This window comes from Pseudorca crassidens, chromosome 3 (assembly GCF_039906515.1).
Source record: "Pseudorca crassidens isolate mPseCra1 chromosome 3, mPseCra1.hap1, whole genome shotgun sequence".
Taxonomy (NCBI): domain Eukaryota; kingdom Metazoa; phylum Chordata; class Mammalia; order Artiodactyla; family Delphinidae; genus Pseudorca; species Pseudorca crassidens.
The window spans coordinates 145,567,058-145,587,838 of record NC_090298.1 but is presented as its reverse complement, the minus strand read 5'-3'; the positions used below and the strand labels follow the sequence as shown (position 1 = coordinate 145,587,838).

Here is a 20,781-nt window from a genome sequence, read left to right as displayed (position 1 = left end):
GACATAGATAAAAACTTAAAAATCCAAAGACTGTGAAGCTGCTTGCACATAAATTTGCTTCTTCCTCAACTGTCACACTACTGCCAAAATGTTCCGGCAGTAATTATAATACCTACCTTTATTGAAGGGTTACTAATGGGCCAGGCCTTTCACATTCATTACTCATATTTAATTCTCAAAAAATATGAGAAGAAATAACTTGCCCACAGTCCCACATCTACTAGGTGGTAGAGCCCATGCCCTTTTCACAGAATACTGTGGCCTCCCAAGTCCACAGTCCATGGATCAGAAAGACCACGATTCCTGGGGCAGAAGAAACCAAGCTTTAAGCTAACTGACGTCAGAAGGGAGAACCACAAAAATACAGAAGAGTTAAGTATTTCAGCCTAGCTGAACTAAAATACAACTGAACTTGTTGAGCCATCCTGAAAGGGCTGACTCCCCTGATGTAGCCACTTAAAAGCATTTCAGTAACAAAAAGCCATGCAATTCTAAGGCCCACAATATTAATTTTATAACAAAACACATTATAACGTTGCCCAAGCAGACTTTGTGTTTAGCAGCAAAGATGTGTCTGTGACAAAGAATCCCAAACCCAGTTGAAACCAAGGAATTTTTAAATTCCAAGATCAATAAATAGTCCACAGGCAAAGACTAAAGATGTTCTGATTTTTCATGTTACAGGCAAAGCAACTGAGGTGACTGACTGAAGTACAAGTCTAAGATTAACCTCTTCATAACAAACGGGTGGAAATATCTTAATACCCTCAACTTAAAGGCATTATTTGAGTAAAATCACAAGCAAAGAATAATTGCTCAAGCTCTTCTCATTACTCTAGAGCCTAAGAATAAACTAAAAACCCAATTTTGACAAAAGCTGCTAGTGGGCTAGTAGTTAACTGCTAGAGCAATATACTCTGCTTTTCAAAGTATAACTCACTGCTATAACCAAAATGCCGAACAATTATAGCAAAACACAGCCACAACAATTTGACTAACGGACTCACTCCTGAACCTCTTGCGTTGTCAGGGCTTTTTCTTGTATTAGTGAGTTAATTTTCCCCCCTTCCCTTCAAATAAACATTTACTGAATGCCTAATTGGTGGCAGGCCTTATGCTAGAGAAACAAAGATTAATAGATGCCAGACCAGGAATGTAAGGACTGACTTCTTCCTGTCCCCTGTCCCTTTCTCTCTGAGTCTCCTAAGCAATCACTTCACAGAACCAAAACATATTTTATTATTAGTTCCCAAAACTGGTTAAGTGATCTGAATTTAACTCTCAAAAAAAAAAAAAAAAATACTCAGGTTCCTTTTTCTTAACAGCAGAGCTCTCATTTTTCTTTTTCTTCTGTGGATCAGAGGTTTGCTATTAGAGAATGGTTTCCTATATTCATTGTACTTAGGTATTTGCCCATCTCTCTACTCAGTCATCTTTTTCAATTTACATGTTAATGTCTCACTGTTTCTACTTCACTGCTTTTCATTCTGTGAAGGTCTTCATTGTTGACTAACCCTGAGAGGGAATTTCCTAAAAAATGCTTCCTGCTGACATCACTGAACTCTGCAATCTTTGAATTTTGTTAAAACAATAATAAGATCCAGGTTAGAGATACCCTACTGGACTGTCAGGTCTTCCTGGCTGGTCTCTCATTTGCCTACAAAGACAAGCTTCCTGTGAGGCAATTGCGATCAGCAGAAACTAAACTGAGGGTAACAAGCACTTTCTTGACCAACAGGTTTTTCCCCTTTTCTCAACTAATTCAATGAACAACAATACAACTCAGGAAGAAATCTTGTAGGATAGTCACCACTTATTCTGTTAAAGGTCAAAATCACCAGCTTTGCTAAAACAAGAATAAGAATTTGAAAATCCTAATTTCCTTGTCGAAACTAAATTGATCAAACATAAATCACAAAGCTCAATGTTAATATGAACAATTACCAGTCTCTTTCTACCAGGATACCTAAAACAGGGTTAAGTGGGTTCTCTCCACAGGTAGAGTACAAGTCTAATTATGGCTAATTGGTAGTTCTTAGTAATTGTAACAGTACTTCCCAGATTTCCAAGACAGTACTTATTCTGTATGATTTCATCATCTCCTCCAAAGATGCCTCGTTAAATGTATGGCTAAAAGCAACTGAATTTTAGGCCTCTGTAAAGCTTCACAATTAAATACACACACAAATCAGGGGGGAAAATTTAAAACCTTCCTCACATCATCTGTCTTGATTGTGCTTTACAAAATATGGTCCCTGTACTTGTGGGGAGAGTTAGCTTGGCAGGTAGTTGCTGAGAGACAAGTCTTTGCAAGGTCCTTTCACATGCATCTCTCATAATCCTCCCAGCAGCAATACCTACATTTTCTTATTTTTATACATAATGAAATCATACCAGAGTTTAAACGTTAACGTTCTTAAGGTCACACAGCCAGCAAGTGACAGCTAAGATACAAACTCAGGTGTTTCACTCTAGAGTCCATGCCCTTTATGCTAAATCACGCTTCTCTAAGGTCACAGCATCCTTAGAACTTATCGACTGTTTGGCAAGTTCACGTCAACAGATATAAAAGGAGTTTGGTTTCCTCAGTCCTTCTATCAACCACTCTCTAGGATGTATATAAATCAATCTGTATGTGTATAAAAGTCTGTAAATAATGGTTAAAATGTCTATGAATGTCTGTGTACCACATCCCACCTTCCTTTTCCCCTTAGCAGTCTTTCTCGTCTATCTATCTCCACCTTTGTCTTAAGATTATCAAAAGGAAATCTTTTTTTTTTTTTTGCGGTACGCGGGCCTCTCACTGTTGCGGCCTCTCCCGTCGCAGAGCACAGGCTCTGGACGCGCACGCTCAGCGGCCACGGCTCACGGTCCCAGGCGCTCTGCGGCATGTGGGATCCTCCCGGACCGGGGCACGAACCCGTGTCCCCTGCATCGGCAGGCGGACTCTCAACCACTGCGCCACCAGGGAAGCACCAAAAGGAAATCTTAAAAAGTTTTCACAGCATGGAAAAAAAACTAACGTTAATTTAAATCAATACCTACTGCACACCCAAGTGTGAAGTGTAGTGAAGGATTCAAAGGACAATCAGATACAGCCTCTGGAAGAGAAGCTTAGACATGATCAAACTTTTATGATACACAGGAAGGTCTGATAAGTCCCATAAGAGTTAGGAACAAATTATCGTAAGAACTAGTGATATAGGTGAGAATTTCCAGAAAAGAAGATGGCTAAGATACAGGCAGACAGCAATAATACACGCAATCAACAGGAAAGTTCAACTCAACATTTACTGAACACCTACTACAAGAGGCACTGTGAGGAGTTTATCATTTAATAGGGGACACAAACAGGAAACTATAATACAAACCCAGAAGATGTTCACTGCCACAAGATAAAGTGTCAGAACTCATTCATTGAACGACGATTATCATATAGGCAGTGCTATAGATAAAAAACCAAAATGGTATCTGCCACCATAATATAAACTGACATCAAAAAGAGAAGGCATCTAAGCTGTGTTCTGAGGGGATAGTACTTCATCAGCATAGGTGGAAGAGAGGATTGTTGAGATCTGACCTAAAGCAACTTGGCCAGAGCACCAACTATTAGGTCCTTCCCATAAACATCAGTAGCCTTAAATACATGGGTTTAGGTCAGTTCGTATCAGTGCTGACAAAGGAAACAGTGAGCAGAATCTGAAGAACCACAGATCCCCACGCTTTGGCTGGAATATAGAATAAGTGAGGAATGTGAGAAGAAAAAGCTGAAGAGAGGCTGGAATTTGAATTACTAGGACTTGAAATGCTTTCTTTCCCTTAAACTGTAAATATCACCAGATGGAAGCCAAGATCCCAGGTACCTCACAGCACAGAAAAGTTTGTTTCTAGAATTCATAGAACCAAACAGTACTACTCAGAGAAATACATGTGCTGTCCTGTAAAGCTATGTAATGGGTTAGCGATTCTTCTGTGCTATACAGAACTCGCAGTTTTCAGGGGACAGCAGTCAGGGGCCAAAGAGTGGCAAGACTTGTGAGCAGGATCATGTTTATCCTTGTCAAATCTGAAAGGACATCTAACCTACTCCAAAATCAGGAGTAAAAATTGATAATATTTGAGCCACAGCCTCTTGAGGCAGGTCAGTGAGGTCTATGCATATGCATGTGATTTGTTTCATTTGGACCCTACTTAAACTTCTGTCTACTTTATCTGCATTTGGTAAATCAACACATGGCTAGTGGCAGATGAGGGTAAGTGACAGTGACAAAGTAAGACCCAATTTCTTAAAGGAGTCACTAAACAATCCCACTTATTCCACTTAGAAAGCCAATGACAAGGCGGGATGGGGGGACACAAAAAGATAAAAAGATAAATATTTCCAATAACGTCACTTAGTTTCTTTCATCTCCTTGGACTTGTGGCCTGTCTGTACTTCAATAGCTCTGTTTTTAACAGATTTGATATTACAGTTTCTTAATAAGATCCAATATATTTTACCTATATCACTACATTCGACAAGTAATATAGCCATTTAGAGATAACACAGAGGGGAATGACTCACTTAAGGTCACTTAGCAAAAAAGGGAACCATTCAGAGGCTAACAACAGAGTATAAACTACCCATTACTTGTGTAAAGGGGGGAAGGGGTACGCTCACACCCACAGAGGAAGCAGGATTATCTTTCCCAAACTTTTAACATTAACTTCTGCTATCTTCTAATAGGAAAGACTAACCATCTTTTTCCAATTAGCAGCTATGTGAGTGCTTTCTAGTAATAAGTGCCTGAACATAAAACTCATACTACTTCTAACTCAAGTGTTAAATATCATGTGACACACAATGCACAGGTTTCATTCTTTCCGGTGAAGTCCACCACACTAGACAAAGTCTGGTGAACTTTTGTGTATTTCCAAATGGATTACTACTTTTCTACCTCATTAACAATAAAGCTAATTTTACCAAAGTCAGAAGTTTGAAAAACAGTCCCACAAACTAGGTACAGTACTGGGCCCACATCAAGCCGCCAAAGTCATTTGGTGGTTAAATTATTCACTATCAGCAATCGTAAATTCAGTTGGCTCGATCAAGAGTTTATAGTCTATATTAAAGACTGAATCCTACGAGGTAGGTCAGCTGCAGAAGCACTTTTTGTGGACCTGGCCACAGGCAGGGGTAGGAGTCACAATGGGGGTTATATTTTGAAGATTTAATTATTCTGCTATCACCAGTTTCACTTCCTAGTAAACTAAAAAACTGCAAGAAAAAAAGAAAGAATCAAAATCAAAGAAAGTAGAGGAATGAAGATTAAGAAATTGGTGAAACCCGAGAACTGTTTCCTTTCTTTGAAACAGCAAGCTCTGGAATATCAAATGAAAGTTATCCTGTTAACCATTAAGTACCGAACTGGTACAGGCAGCACAATAACAAATATTTGAGTACTGAAGCTGACTCATAAAATTCTAAAAATATTTCATGCTTTAGGCTTTCAAAATACCATCAGTTTAACCCCTCCCCCTCCTTTCATCATGTTATTTTGAAATGTAAATGTTTTTAACCTAGTTCTGGAAACTCTAATTAAAATGCAGTGAATACAGAAAGCCACATGCAATTAGATTTCAAGGCATTATCATTCCTACATCTGATCCTGGATTTAGTAAATCAGTTGTTAAGTACCTGTGCTATCAACTACACTAAAATAAATACATATATGTTTAGGAAAAGAGTTGCCTAAGAGTCTTAACTGCTTAACTGGTAGCCCTTTGAGGGAATATAAAAATCCGTTTATAAAAAGCCATTGTAAAAAAAAAAAAAAAGCCATTGTAAAAAAAAAAGCCATTGTAAAATTGATCTAGAGAACTACTTTGTTAAATTTTCTAAGAATCCCAGTTTATAACGTCCTTGAAAAGGCTGAAATATCTTTTCAGGTCATAGACAAGTACAATCATGTAAAATCAAAACTTATGAGCACTGGATGCTAGTATATTTAGGCCAGAAATTTTTTTCTACATCCATTCAAAGACATTAAATGGATTACACTGTACTTACTCTAATTCTTTTGCAAACAAATACTATTTATTTATTTAGGCCACACGGTGCAGTTTGTGGGATCTTAGTTCCCTGACCAGGGATCAAACCAGGGCCCTCGGCAGTGAAAGCACTGAGTCGTAACCACTGGACCACCAGGGAAGTCCCTAGTTATTTTTTAAATGAATGGAAATGGAAGGAGCACTGAACAGCCAATTTCAAAGAGGTACCAAGTTACAATTTTTTGCTATGCAGTACTCCTCCTGTTGTAAGTACATGTATTATACACACATAAGAATATGTACTATGTAACTCCAATTAAGATATTTTACCAAAATAACCCCATACAAAATTTGAAGAATATCAAAGGCTTGACCTCAAAAGTTTGATAAATTGTACTGAAAGGAAAAATTACTTAATAAATGAACATCAAAAACTCATAAGTATCAGTATCCCTTAGAAAGCAGCCATACGTGCACATACCCACACACACACACACACACACACATCAGAAACTACCAGAGCTTTTTTTCCCTCTAGTTTTCAAGACTGCTGGAGAAGTCTAGTGAATTATGCAAAGGACAGCAAATATTAAGCTGCCTCTGTATTTATGCTACTGTACTTCCATTTTTAAAACATGCATCTCAACTCCCCAGATACCATCATCCACAGAAACCATGCAGCTATCCAACAGACTTTCAGTGTCACCATTTATTATTTATAGCATTAAATGGGGGAAGTGGCTCTGATGTCACCGACCCTACCCAGTGGAATCACTGACTCAATAAACATTTTCACACTGGAGAAAATCTGGCTAGGAAAACATTTTGCTGTGTTAAGTAGAGTCTTTCACCTTTCCTCTCAACCCTGGGGTAAAAGTTGTTACTGTGTTAGGAGAGATACAAAGAAACTGTCAAGGTTTCCACAGGAGGAAAACCTGAGCATGTCCGTTTGCTGAGGCAAAGACTTCCCCCTCCCAACCCTCCGGAGCCCAGTTTGATTTCCCTAACGCTCAAATTGCCATATTTTACTTCTTCCACCAAATCATCCACCAAGTAGGAAATTCTTCATTTCTACTAGCCACTCTCTCGTGGTCCTGTTTCTAAAAACCCGTTCTGACTCAAAGTCCTAAGGCGGAAGGGGGCTGGGGTGTTCGCGGGGCCAGGAAGTTTGGCCTAGCTACCAAAGGTTTCTAACAGAAGAGTGATCGCCGCCCCAGGGCCCTAGGACACCCCCCCTCCCCCTTTTTCTAGAAGAAAGAACTGGCGGCAGTGACGAGGACAACCCCTCCCCCCTCCTCCCCAATTTCCCAAAGCAGCTTTGGAAAACGTGAAGTTACAGTTTCTCTTTCCTGGGAGATGGAATCCAGAGTACCTGGGGCCTTGCTATGCAAACATCCCTCTCGGCCGAGTAAGAAACCCTTTGTCCGAGAAGCCGGACACCACAGGGGGCCGGGAAAGAGGCCCCTTATCGGCCACTTCTTCAAATCCGAGAGCTCTCCACCTCCACCCCTGTAGGGCCTGTGCCGGCATCCTCATAGCCCTAGGTTGAAGACAGGGTGCTGAGACCCCTTCTAGGACACGGAGGCCGAGGCCCTAACCGATCTTCTCGGTACCCTCTCCCATCAGCATCTCACTCGGCCTGAGTGGGGCTTGCAAGAGCGATGCAGGCCTGGACCGGAGAAACAGAGAAAAAAAGAAAGAAAGAAAAAAATCCCTTCTAAAGGGGGAATAAGATGCTAGAGCTAGTGCGAGCTAAGGCCACAGCATAAGCGAGCGAGGGTCGTTCGAGACATGGGCCAAGAGACAGGAGGAAGGGAGGGAGGAAAAACGGGGGGGAGGGAGGAAAAACGAGGGGCATGGAGGGGGCCGGGCCAGGTCCGGCCTGAAATCTCGAGGGATCCGGAGGAACCGCGCCGGGCCGGAGGCCAGGGAAGGCGGGGGGCCCAGGTCCCGGCCGAGGCAGCGAAGAAGGGTCAGGGCCGACCTCGCGCGGGAGGTGGGCAGGCCCGCCCGGAGCCGGACGGACGGAAGAACGGACGGTCCAACGGCCCGCACTCACCATGAGCTCGATGGTCTTGTCCTCAATCACCGAGTCGGGCTCCATGGCGGCCCCGGCGGCCCCGCCTCGCTCTCCCCGCGCAGCAGCGAACAGCCCGGGCGGAGGAGGCGACGGCGGAGGCGGCAGAGGCGGAGGCGGCTATCGCACCCACTCTAGCTGCCAGCCCGCCCGGGCCGCCGGCAGCTCCGCCCTCCCCCTCGGCGAACGCAGTACGCAGAGCTAGGACTACAGCTCCCAGCAGGCGCCGCAGGCCCTGTAGAGCGTTGTGGGAACGAGAAGCCGACACCAGGCCAATCTCTCCTGACAGCTCGAAGCTGAATTCTGAGCCGAAAGTAGCACTGGACTGTGAATGCGAGACGTGCAGACCTAAAGAATTAAGGGGTGCCTCAAGGTGGGGCCTCGGGAGCGATACGACTACATGTCCCAGAAAGCCCTGCGCTCGGGTTCTCTTTCCGGCTAGTTTCTCCTGACTTCCTGGCAGCCCAAGGCTACCCAGACCCGGACGGAAACTCGGAGGCAACTCTTCGCTTGACAGATATCCTGCGTGCGCGACTGATTTCCGCACATGCGCGGTCGGTGTCTGCGGGGCACAGGACGCCTAGGTAGCGGAGCGGCTGGTGCGCTGTCGTCTGTGGTAGAGTGAGGTGTTGGCGACAGGTGGGTTCTAGATACTTTTGGAGGGGATGGTTTTGGGGCTCAGGTGTGGGAGGGGGCCAGCGAAAGAGAGAAGTTCGGGCAAAGCTCTGAGAGTATGGGCGTCCCGGGAGGGAGGGGTTTGGAAATTTAGTTGGGGAAGAGGAGGTTTATGGTCTGTATGCACCACGTACTGGGAGGAGCTGAGAGGTGAAAGGGAGCCTGTGTATATTGAGCCCCTCTTATTCATTTGTTCAGAAAATGTTTTTTAAACTTCCAGCCTCTGCCGGGTACCAGTCTAGGCACTGGGAATCAGCTCTGAGCCTTACAGACAGGGCTCTCTTCTTATGGAGCTTAATTCTAGTGGGGGGGGGGGAGACAGGCATTAACCACAAGAGTGATAGGTGCTAAGAAGGAACACAGCTGGAGATCTGGAGACTCCTTCTGGTGAATTCTGCCTCCAGCGCTATGTGAACTTTGTCAGGTCTGTCAGTACCCTCTAACCAAAGACGACCAGGGGGCGCGCGGATAGTTGAACAAGTTGGGTTTCTGACTGGTTGCAGGAAGGGAGATCACACACCACGAAGAACTGTGGGGCATCTCAGTAGGAGTTGTCAGGTCATTTGGAAGCGAGGCTTTACTCTGGATAAGATGCTGTCAGGAAGTGGGGGTGATTCTATGATTGGATATCTCGATAAATCTTACCTAGAAGGAAGGAATGCTAGACTGAGGCTGAAGGTCTAATTGGTAGAGAAGCAGGAGTCCGTCATTAGCCAGGATGGGGGATGTTTGGTCCTTTTTTATGGTTTGGACAATGTCATGTTTTATCTGTGTTCAAATGTAATTAAGGAGCGGTCTTGCTTTTATATTGATCTATCATGGTCACAGAATGGCTTCATCTAACGTTTATGTTCCGTGAAATTTATGTTCAACAGGGGAACACGAGGCCTAGCTAAGAGGGCCAGGCTATCATCTAGTAACATTACTGCCTGTCTGATTGTATCACGCCAGCTTCCGAATGTCTGCTTTTCTTTCTCAAGTGTTTTGCATTCTCTGCACCTGTAGAGTGAAGGGACAAGACCTAGAAATCTTTCCATTTCCAAGGACCAAGTTATTACAGTAATTTGTATGCATGCAGGACACAGTGTAAGTTCCGTGTACGTAGAGTTTTAAGTTTTATAGTCCTTATCTCATGCTTTCCACCAGAGGAATCGAAAGAAAAGCAATGGCAAGAAAGAGCACAGAACTGGAAAGTTATTGCCACTAATTTGCTGTCTGAATTTCACCATATCCTTTTGCTTGTCTGGGCCTTGAGACATTCATTAGTAAAATAAAGGGGCTGAAATAAATGACCTCTGTTTCAGTTACCTATTGCATCATAATAAACCACCTCCAAGGCTTAGTAGCTTAAAATACCAGTGCTTTATTATTCTTTACAATTGTGTGGGTTAACTGGACTCAGCTGGGCCCACGTAGTATAAGCTGAAGTTACTTATGGGATTACGATCAGCTGGGAGCTCATCAAAACGGGTTATCCTCGAGGGCCTCTCTCTTTACCTCGTTTCTTACCATTCAGGCTTCTGCATGGTGACTAGCTTCCAAGAGGACAAGCCCCAGTGAACAAAGGCTTATCAAGCCTTTGGTTGCGCCCAACTTGCTAATGTCCCATTGGCTAAAACAAGCCACATGGCAAAGCCCAGAGTCAGTGTGGGAAGGGACTACACAAGGTTGTGAATACAGAGTCGTGGTTCGTTGGGGGCCACTAACGTAACAGCCTATCAAGACCTCTAAAGTGTCAGCACTTGCCACGGACCTAGCACATAGGGCTAGGGTAGGAGTCACAAGCTGAGTATGAACCCCCAGTATGTCTGTTTATCCTGCACTGTCTTTTTTATTGTTTCAAAATTCAACAGTCTCACAATTGAAAATCCAAATTTCTAATTTCTCTTGAAAAGTTAGACTATCTTGCTGTACTGGATCTGCATGGCAACAGTATGCAGAGGTTAAGTAGCAATTACCTTCTTTATATGAGGCATTTACTCTATAGATTGCCACTGTTACCACTGCTCCCTGTTGCCTTATATCTGCAAGCTTTACTCATTTAAGTTGTATGCTTAACCCATATAGATATTTGAGTTTGCAACCCTTGGCATTGGAACTGTAATGGAGATAACTCAAGGTTTCTCTCCTTTTATTAAAACCATATCCCACCTTAAGAGGTAAAAAAAATACTGATTTTATTGGGTCAAATTCCAGGAGCTCAGTAAGATGAAAAAGTTATGTATACGATAGAAGTCATTCCCAAGCTGTTTAAGAGGCAAACCGAGCCTAGGCTTATCACTTTGCTCTCTCCTCTTCTCAAACAAGAACTCAGACCCTCGGGTATTTTTATTGCTTTAGGCTTGATGTTGACTGGCGATTAGATTTGGTCATAGATAAAGGCAGAAGACCTTGAGGCATATTTTCCCCCCAGTTTTTCAGATAGATCTGCACTGGGGTTTATATGACATGCTAACAGCAAACTGGTACAGGTCCACAATCCCTTAACCAAAACCCCGAGGTCCGGATATGCTTCAGAATTCAGAATTGTTCAGATTGTACAAAGGTAGTATGATGTACATACTGTGTATATAATGTAACACTGCCACTGGGGTCTAAGACAGCATTTCATAATGAAATACATTTATTTTTCTGCAGCAGAGCATATGGGTGCCTGTTATCAATTTATAGCCTCTCAGTTCCAAATCCAGCCTTCTTTTCCATGCTTTGAAATACTGGAGTGGGACCCTGTAAATATTTCTCCCCTGGCAGCTGGCACAGTGCTTAACTTTGTCAATAGAGAGCCCTAGAGGAGACCAGCCAAAGGGTCTTCTCTTCCTTGTTCCAGAATACTTTCTTTTCCTTCTTGCCTCTGTGGCACACAGTAGCAGATGGTTTGCAGAACCGTATCCCTCTCTCTACATACACACACTCACACACACACACACACACACACACACGCACGTGTGGCTAGAACATCTAGAGAGTGCTTCCCAGTGAGTTCAGTGGCACCTTAGCGGGCAGTTTCCTGCTTTCCAGCCCCAGCCTGTAGCCCCTCAGCAACATCATCCAATGGGCCATAACTATCCTCTCTCTAGTGAGATCTGAATCTCATCCTAGCAGTGGGGGTGGGAGGATTCTTCCAAGTTTGTTCCTTCCTTGAGTTCTCTGCCTCAGCCCTAAAGGTAGTAGCGTCTCCCTATAACTGCTATTTCTGTATTCTTTAGAGTTGTCTTTACCCCCTTAGTACTTAATACCCTGTTACTAGTTAATAATTTTTTGTATTAAATTTTCACAAAAGAGAGTGTGGCAGATGTGAGGGTGTGTGACTTCCAAGACTAGATCGTAAGAGTCGTGCGTTCCTCCTTGCTCTTTCTCTCTTGGGTTACTCACTCTGGAGGAAGCAAGCTGCCGTGTCATGATGACACTTAAGCAGCCCTATGGGATGTCCATGTGGTAAGGAACTGAGGCCACCTGCCAACAACCAGCACTAACTTTCCAGACCTGTGAGTGAGCCATCTTGGAAGCCATCTCCTCCTGCCCCAGTTAATCCTTCGGATGACTAGCCCCATTCAAATCTTGACCTCATGAGAGACCCTAAGCCAGGACTACCCATCCAAGCCATTCTTGGACCCCTGCCCCACAGAGGCTGTGGGAGATAATAAATGTTCATTACTTTTAAGGTGCTAAATTTTGAGATAATTTATTACGCAGCAACAGATAACTAACAGAGGTACCCCCCAAAAAAGAGCTCGTTCAAAATACTGAACTCAGTTCTCTCTTTCTTTGGGGGGGGCGGGGATCCTAGTTCCCCAACCAGGGATCGAAATTGTGCCCCCTTGGAAGCACAGAGCCTTATCCAGTGGACCACTAGGGAAGTCATGAACTCAGTTCTCTTTTTTTTTTTTTAATTTTATTTATTTATTTTTGGCTGCATTGGGTCTTCGTTGCTACACGTGGGCTTTCTCTAGTTTTAGTGAAAGGGGGCTACTCCTTGTTGTGGTGCACGGGCTCCTCATTGTGGTGGCTTCTCGTTGCAGAGCACAGGCTCTAGGTGCACGGGCTTCAATAGTTGTGGCACACGGGCTCAGTAGTTTTGGCTTGCGAGCTCTAGAGCGCAGGCTCAGTAGTTACGGCATACAGGCTTAGTTGCTCCGCAGCGTGTGGGATCTTCCTGGACCAGGGCTCGAACCCGTGTCCTCTGCATTGGCAGGCGGATTCTTAACCACTGCACCACCAGGGAGGTCCCTCAGTTCTCTTTTAATCAAGGCACTTTTAATCAAGTCACCTAAACACTTGGTAGGGCTTTTTGTCTTTCCCTTTCTTACAAATACTTTTTCAGGTAAAGGGTGACTTTTTTTTTTTTGGCTGTGTCGGTCTTAGTTGCAGCATGCAGGCTCTTCGTTGCAGCGTGTGGGTTTCTCTCTAGTTGTGGCGCGTAGGCTCCAGAGCGCATAGGCTCTGTAGTTTGCAGCACATGGGCGTGGCATGTGGGATCTTTGTTCCCCAACCAGGGATCAAACCCCTGTTCCCTGCACTGGAAGGCAGATTCTTTACCACTGGACCACCAGGGAAGTCCCAAGGGTGGCATTTGAAAAGGGTATATTTTGACCTGTGCTGGGTTTTCTGAATTCAAATACATTGTAGAGAAGGGTAGTGCAGTGAAATTTTGACTTAACTCATTCCCAACTAACGTAAAGAACAAAATTCTCTTGAAGGAGAATCATGTGAAACCAAAGGAAAGAGAATGTTGGGAAGAAGTATTGAAGGTAGCAGCTCCCTGTTTTATCCACATGGTAAGGTTCCATGCCTTATCCATCTATGTATAGAATCTAGAAAAGAAGATAGTTATCATGAAATACATATGAGCACGTTTATTTGAACTGAAAAACAAAAGCCAGACTTTTTCTGAGAGTCTAACTTGGCTGACTGGTTTGATAGGTGGCATAACAATAATAGATGTTAGATGAGGTGAATCTTTAGTTCTATAATTTTTAGGAAAATACATTTAAAGCACATGAGGAAAAACATTTCATCAATTAATGTATTGGCAAACATGTATTAAAATTAATATTTGTATCTTCCCAATGCTTTTTTGTTTCTTTAACTTATCAGGTCACTTAAGACCACCAAGTGAAAGAGTAAAAAAAGATTGTATTAGAATAGAATACACTGTGCCACCATGACAAATTAACTCTCTGTATATTCAGAATTCAGTCAGAGAAGCAGAACCACTAAGGGTGTTACTAAGGGGCTTTTTTTTTTTTTTTTTTTTAACAAGAAGTTGACCTCATGTAATTGTCCAAGCAATCTCTGTAAGGTTGCAGTCTTTGCAGTCGATGCTGGATCTTCAAGTCCACGGGGAAGGCAGTCAGGACGAGAAGATGGATGTAAGGTGGGGAGAGCAGGCATAAGCCAAACTGGAGTCCATGAGGACAGATGAAACCTGTGTCAGTTCTTATTGCCCCTGACCTTGGTGGTATGGACGTCCTGAAGAGGCTGGAGCCCTTTGCCAGAGAACTGAACACACACAGGCCTGCCCAGGAATTAGAGAAGCTGAAAGAGGCTTTAGGGGAAGGTGGAGTGATTGCAGGCAGGGCCTTTCCTCATGCCAAGGAGGTGAGTGAGCAAGCAGATCAGTGACAATGTATATGGGCTGCAAAATGACTACAGTTTCACTTCCACCTTCCAAATCCCTACACCAGACTGTCTGGTGGCCCACCCTGATCAGAAACGTAGGTGAACAGAATTCTGGGAAATGTAGTTTAGCTTAGTCAAGTTGACATATTACTAAGTGTCCACACCCTGGAAACGTAGTGACTTTATATATATGTCTTGTTCATACAAGGTCTAATGGAGTCAGCTAGCCCTCCATCTTATAGTTTTCATGGTCTCCAGTATTGCTGGGGCAGAGGGGAAGCTCACCAGCATACTCAGAAGCACATTACTTCTGCTCACTATTCATTGGTCAGTGCCTAATCACGAGGCCCTAAGAAACTGCAAGGGAGGCTGAATTTGGTGAACACAAAGGAATTTTGGTAGATGATGTGTGCTATACCAGTAAAATTCATATTCATTTAATAAATCTTGGTAAAGACTTTTTGGTATATTTCCCAGAAATTGAGAAAGTGAATTTCTCCAGTGAATATACAAAAAAATCATTTTACTAGTCAGGTGGTTTCCAAAACTTTGCTTTCAAAAAAACTGAAGGAAGATTGAATTGAATTTTAATGATAATTTAAAATAATTTTGCTAACTGACCACTATGTAATATTTGCCATAATAACTTGGAAATAATCTTCAAAGTTGCATACCATTGCTATGAGAAATGTTCATTCTTATATGAACAAGTCTTCTTAGTACTGACCATGGGCACTGGTTCCTCATTCATGTCTGAAAAAGTAAGTGCGGGGGCCAAAGGCTGAGTGGGGACAGCCTGTGGCCACAGAGGGGACATACCTGTCTTGGGAAGGGCTCATACTTCCCAAGTTCTGAGGGGCAAAGATGCATGGTTTGTGGGGACCAGCTGTAGATACCACAAAAAGATTGTTTTGAAATAGTTGTTGAGCAAGAGGACCATCTGGAGGGTCAGGATGGTCTCAACAGGCATGCCTTGTTGAGAGTATACCACAGGAAGCCCTAGATTAAGAGGAGGGGGATTTCAGGTAGCTAGCCAGAGGAGGTGGTATCTCTCATCTGAGAATAGCAACCCCAAAAAATGCCCCAGGAGAGCACTTTGACATGAAATACCTAGGACATACATGTACCACATTATAACTGGGCAAGTCAAGACATCTCTTCCCCTGCCTCAGCTTGGGTTCCCCAGAAGCAGACCCTGAGTCGAGGATACTGTAAAGGGCTTTATTAAGAAGTGCTCCCAGGAGAAACCTGTTAGAGAGTGAGGAAAGCAAAAAAGGGAAGTTGTGCTCTCAGGCAGAGTTCCACAGAGAGGAGTTTGAGCTGCAGGCTGATCCTGTGTGGTGCTCCAGAATGTAAATTACTCCTCAGAGTTTGTCCTGACTTGAGGGGTGAGAGCTTGGCTTTCCTGGTCCTAGATCAGTCAGTCTGCCCCCAGGCACTTCTGACTGCAAAGCGTCACCAGCAGGAGGACCGTCCTCCAAAGAGTAGTTGGTGTGGGCCTTTAGAAAGGAAAGCACACAGAAGCCAGGAGAGGAGGTTAAAGGAATCTAGGTTTGAACAGGCACCATCTGCTACAGATCATCCTGCAGACCGCTCAGATCTACTTGTAATATTTTACATTAAGTTCACCTCGTCCCAACTGCTTCAAGATTGGGATTGGTTGCAATGTCTGGGAGAAAATTTAGAAGAAGAATGTTAGAGGGATGAGCAACAGCCCCCTCTGCTGCAGTTGTTGCCAAGGCTGTAAATTTGTCATCTTCCTTTCTCTGTGTTCTAGATTTCCTCCTTTACCCTTGACTGTAATGCTTCTGCTGTTGTAGGTGGCTTGCATTGAAGGGTGTCCCAGACCTTCGTCCCTGAGAGGTCTGAGGCCCTGGATACCCATGCCTTTATGAAGCTGGGATTGCTGGGATTGGCCATTCACCATTACACCTGGCCTGGGAGTACAAGATATCACTGAACTAGTACCTCTAAGGGACCATACACAGCCCACAGTTCCCACAGGAGAACTGGACAAAGTCCTGCTCTAGCTCTTCTTTGTAATGATGTATCGCATCTACCTGGTCTTCTCTCTCTGAGTCTTCTGTTACCATTTCTGTCTTATTTCACTTCTGCAGTCTCAGTGTAACCATATTAGTTTCCTGTGGCTATCACAACAAATGACCATAAACTTGTGGCTTAAAACAACAGAAATTTATCCTCTCACCTTTCTGGAGACCAGAAGTCTGAAATCAAGGCGTGGGCAGGACCATATTCCCTCAGAGTAAGAGTTCTTTATATATTTTAGATATTAATTTCTTATCAAATATATAATTTTAAAATATTTTCTCCGATATTTTCACTCTGTTGATAGTATCCTTTGATGCAAAAAAGTTATAAATTTTTATGTAAATATTTTTCTTTTGTTGCCTGTACTTTGGGTGTCATAGCCAAGGCATTACTGCCAAATCCAATCTCATGAAGCTTTTTCCCTGTTTCCTTCTAAGAGTTGTATAGTTTTAGCTCTTAAATTTAGGTCTTTGATCTGTTTTGAGTTCATTTTTGTGTATGGTGTAAGGTAAGGGTCCAACCTCATTCTTTTGCCTTTTTTACCTCTTCCAGTTTCTGGTTGTTCCTGGTTCCTTTTCTTGTGGCAGTGTAATTCCAGTTTCTATCTCTGTCTTCACATGGCCTTCTTCTCTTTGTCTCTGTGTTTCTCCTCTGTGTCTGTGTCTTGTAAGAAACCCATCATTGGCCCACCCTAATCCAAGGTGATCTTAGCTTGAGATCTTTAATTGCATCTACAAAGACACAATTCCAAATAAGATCACATTCTGAGACTCTGGGTAGGAATATTTTGGGGAGGCCACTCTTCAACCCACTACAATGTCCATTCTAATCTCCTTTGCTATAAGCAATTTTATTACCAATCCTTTTGTTCCTTTTCCTTAGAACAATCTTTAGCATCCTCTGCCACATCCCACTTAAAGTGCTCCACTCAACCCAGTGAGCACCAAGTCCTGATCTATTGGCTTTTTAGCTATATCTGTTCAGTATTTTCTTAGTGGTTGTTACAGGGATTGCAATATACCTCCTTAACTTTTCATTTACTTAGAATTAATATTTTAACACTTCACCTAAAATACAGAAACCTGGCAACTGTACGGATCCATTTATCCCTTCCCATCTTTTATGCCATAGATGTCATAGGTATTATGTCTACATACATTAGAAACCTCACAAGGCAAAGCTATACATTTTGCTTTAAGCAGTATTATGTATTTCTTTTAAAAGTCAGAGGGAAGAAAATAGTCTTTTATGTGTTACCCAGTTATTTACCATTTGTGATTCTCTTTATTCTTTCCTGCATATCCAGTTTTCCATCTGGTATCATTTCCTTTCAGTCTGAAGACTTCGTTTACCATTTTTTGCAGTACCTCCCTGCTGACAATGAATTCTTTTGGTTTTTCTTTTATCTGAAAATGCCTTTATTCGTCATTTCTTGAAGGATATTTTAGCTAGATTTAGAATTCTAGGTTAAGAAGTTCTTCTTTCCACCCTTAAAGATGTTGGTCTTCTATTATATTAGGTTCCTGGGGCTCCTATAACAAATTACCACAAACTTCATGACAGAGCAACAGAAATTTATTCTTTCACAGTTTTGAAGGCCAGAAGTTCAAAATCAACGTGTGGGCAGGGCCACACTCCCTCCAAAGGCTCTAGAGAAGCATCCTTCTGTGCCTCTTCTAGCTGTTCCAGGCATTGTTTGGCTTGTAGTTTCATAACTCCAATCTCTGCCTCCCTCTTTACATGGCCTTCTGTGTTTCTGCTCTTCTTATGAGGATACTTGTCATTGGATTTAGGTCCCACCTGGTTAATCCACAGTGATCTCATCTCAAGATCCTTAATTGTATCTGTAAAGACCCTTTTCCAAATAAGTTCACATTCACAAGTACCCAGGGGTTAGGACTTAGACACATTGTTTTTTAACTGAGATATGATAACATATAAAATATATTAGTTTCAGGTTTACAACATAATAATTCAATGTTTGTATTTATTGCAGAATGATCACCACAGTAAGACTAGTTAAGCCACACATAATTACAATTTTTTTCTTGTGATGAGAACTTTTAAGATCTAATCTCTTAGCAACTTTCAGATACACAATACAATTATAGTCACCATGCTGTATGTTATAGCTCATGATTTATTTTATAGCTGGAAGTTTCTACCTCTTGCCCATCTTCACCCCATTTTGCCTGTCCTTCAACCCCTGCCTCTAGCAACTGCCAGTCTGTTCTCTGTATCTTGCATTCAGTTCTTTGTAATTTTTTAGATTCCACATGATTATATGATATTTGTCTTTCTTTGTCTGACTTATATCAGTTAGCATAATGCCTTCAGGGTCCATCCATGTTGTCACAAATGGAAGGATTTTCTCATTTTTTATGGCTGAATAATATTTCAATGTGTATGTGTATGTGTGTGTATGTGTGTATCAAAACTTCTTTATTCATTCATTAATTGAAATTTAGGTTTCTCCATGTCTTGGCTATTTTTAATAATGCTGCTATGAACATTGGGGTGCAGATGTCTTTTTGAGTTAGTGTTTTCGTTTCCTTTGGATATATTCCCAGAAGTGGAATTGCTGGATCATTGGTAGTTCAGTTTTTATTTGGGGAGGGGGGATCCTCCATACTGTTTTCCATAGTGGCTATACCAGTTTACAGTCTTGCCAGCAGTACACAAAGGTTCCCATTTCTTTACATCCTCACCAGCATTTATCTCTTATCTTTTTGATGATAACAGTTCTAACAGGTGATATCTCATTGTCGTTTTTTGCCCATTTTTAATTATTTTTTTGGACACGCCACGGGGCTTGCGGGATCTTAGTTCCTCGATCAGGTATTGAACCTGGGACCTCGGCAATGAAAGTGCAGGGTCCTAACCACTGGACCTCCAGGGAATTCCCTCACCCATTTTTTAATTGGATTGTTTTTTTGCTATCGAGTTATATGAGTTCTTTATTTTGGATATTTATCCCTTATCAGATAAATGGTTTACTAATTTTTTTCCCATTCTATACGTTATATTTTCATTTTGTTGATTGTTTCTTTTGCCACGCAGAAGCTTTTTTAGTTTGATGAAGTCCCACTTGTTTGGTTTTTATTTTGTTGATTGTGCTTTAGGTGTCGTATCCAAAAAAATCATTGCCAAGACCCATGTCAGGGAGCTTTTTCCCTGTGTTTTCTTCTAAGAGTTTTGTGGCTTCAGGTCATACGTTAAGTATTTAATCCATTTTAAGTTAATTGTTGTGAGTAGTATAACACAGGGACCTAGATTCATTCTTTTACATGTGAATTTTCCCAGCACCGTTAATTAAAAAGAATCTCTTTCCTCCATTGACTATTCCTGGCTCCTTTATCAAATATTAGTTGACTGTGTATGGTTGGGTTTATTTCTAATCTCTCAATTCTGTGCCATTGATCTATGTATCTGTTTTTATGGCAATATCATACTGTTTTGATTACTATAGCTTTATACTATAGTTTGAAATCAGACCGTGTGATGCCTTTCATTTTCTTCTTTCTCAGGACTGCTTGGCTAGTTGGGGTCTTTTGTGGTTCCTTACAATTTTTCTTTTCTACTTCTGTAAAAAATGCCATTGGAGGGCTTCCCTGGTGGAGCAGTGGTTGGGAGTCCACCTGCCGATGCAGGGGACGCGGGTTCGAGCCCCGGTCTGGGAGGATCCCACATGCTGCGGGGCAGCTGGGCCCGTGAGCCATGGCCACTGGGCCTGCGCGTCCAGAGCCTGTGCTCCCCAATGGGAGAGGCCACAACAGTGAGAGGCCCGCGTACCCCCCACACACACACAAAAAGGCATTGGAATCTTGATAGGGATTGCATTGAATCTATAGATGACTTTTGGTAGTATGAACATTTTAACAATATTAATCTTCCAATGAGTGAACACAGGATACTGTTCTATTTATTTGTGTTGTCTTCAATTTCTTACATCAGCGTCTTGTAGTTTTCAGATTAGAGCCCTTTCATCTCCTTGGTTAAGTTTATTCCTAACTATTTTATTGTTATTGATGCCTCTGTAAATGGGATTGTTTTCTTTATTTTTCAGATAACTCCTACTTACTATGTAAAAACACCACGACTTTTGGCACATGAATTTTGTATCCTGCATCTTTACTGAATTCATTGATTGGATTTAACAGTGTTTTGGTGGACTCTTTAGGATTTTCTATATATAAAATGTCATCTGCAGAGAGATAATTTCACTTCCTTTCCGTTTCTGATCCTTTTATTTATTTTTCTTTTTTTTTTTACATCTTTATTGGAGTATAATTGCTTTACAATGGTGTGTTAGTTTCTGCTTTACAACAAAG

At 42.3% G+C, this 20,781-nt stretch overlaps 1 protein-coding gene and 1 long non-coding RNA gene across 13 annotated transcripts in view; one reads left to right on the top strand and one right to left on the bottom strand.

Annotated features, from left to right (window-relative positions):
* Positions 1-8,285, bottom strand: part of FBXW11 (F-box and WD repeat domain containing 11) — a 132,545-nt gene extending 124,260 nt beyond the window's left edge. For 5 of the 7 annotated variants that reach the window (XM_067732852.1, XM_067732855.1, XM_067732857.1 and 2 more), the window contains exon 1: positions 8,090-8,285. In XM_067732852.1, coding sequence (XP_067588953.1) covers positions 8,090-8,134 — 45 coding nt within the window. In that variant the 5' untranslated portion in view covers positions 8,135-8,285. The remainder of the gene's footprint in view (positions 1-8,089) is intronic. The other 2 variants (XM_067732856.1, XM_067732858.1) reach the window with 1 other exon arrangement.
* Positions 8,286-8,408: 123 nt separating this feature from the next.
* LOC137222115 (uncharacterized) overlaps positions 8,409-20,781 on the top strand; it is a 68,762-nt gene continuing 56,389 nt past the window's right edge. For all 6 annotated transcript variants that reach the window (XR_010942337.1, XR_010942334.1, XR_010942335.1 and 3 more), the window contains exon 1: positions 8,409-8,746. This is a non-coding gene — a long non-coding RNA (uncharacterized lncRNA). The remainder of the gene's footprint in view (positions 8,747-20,781) is intronic.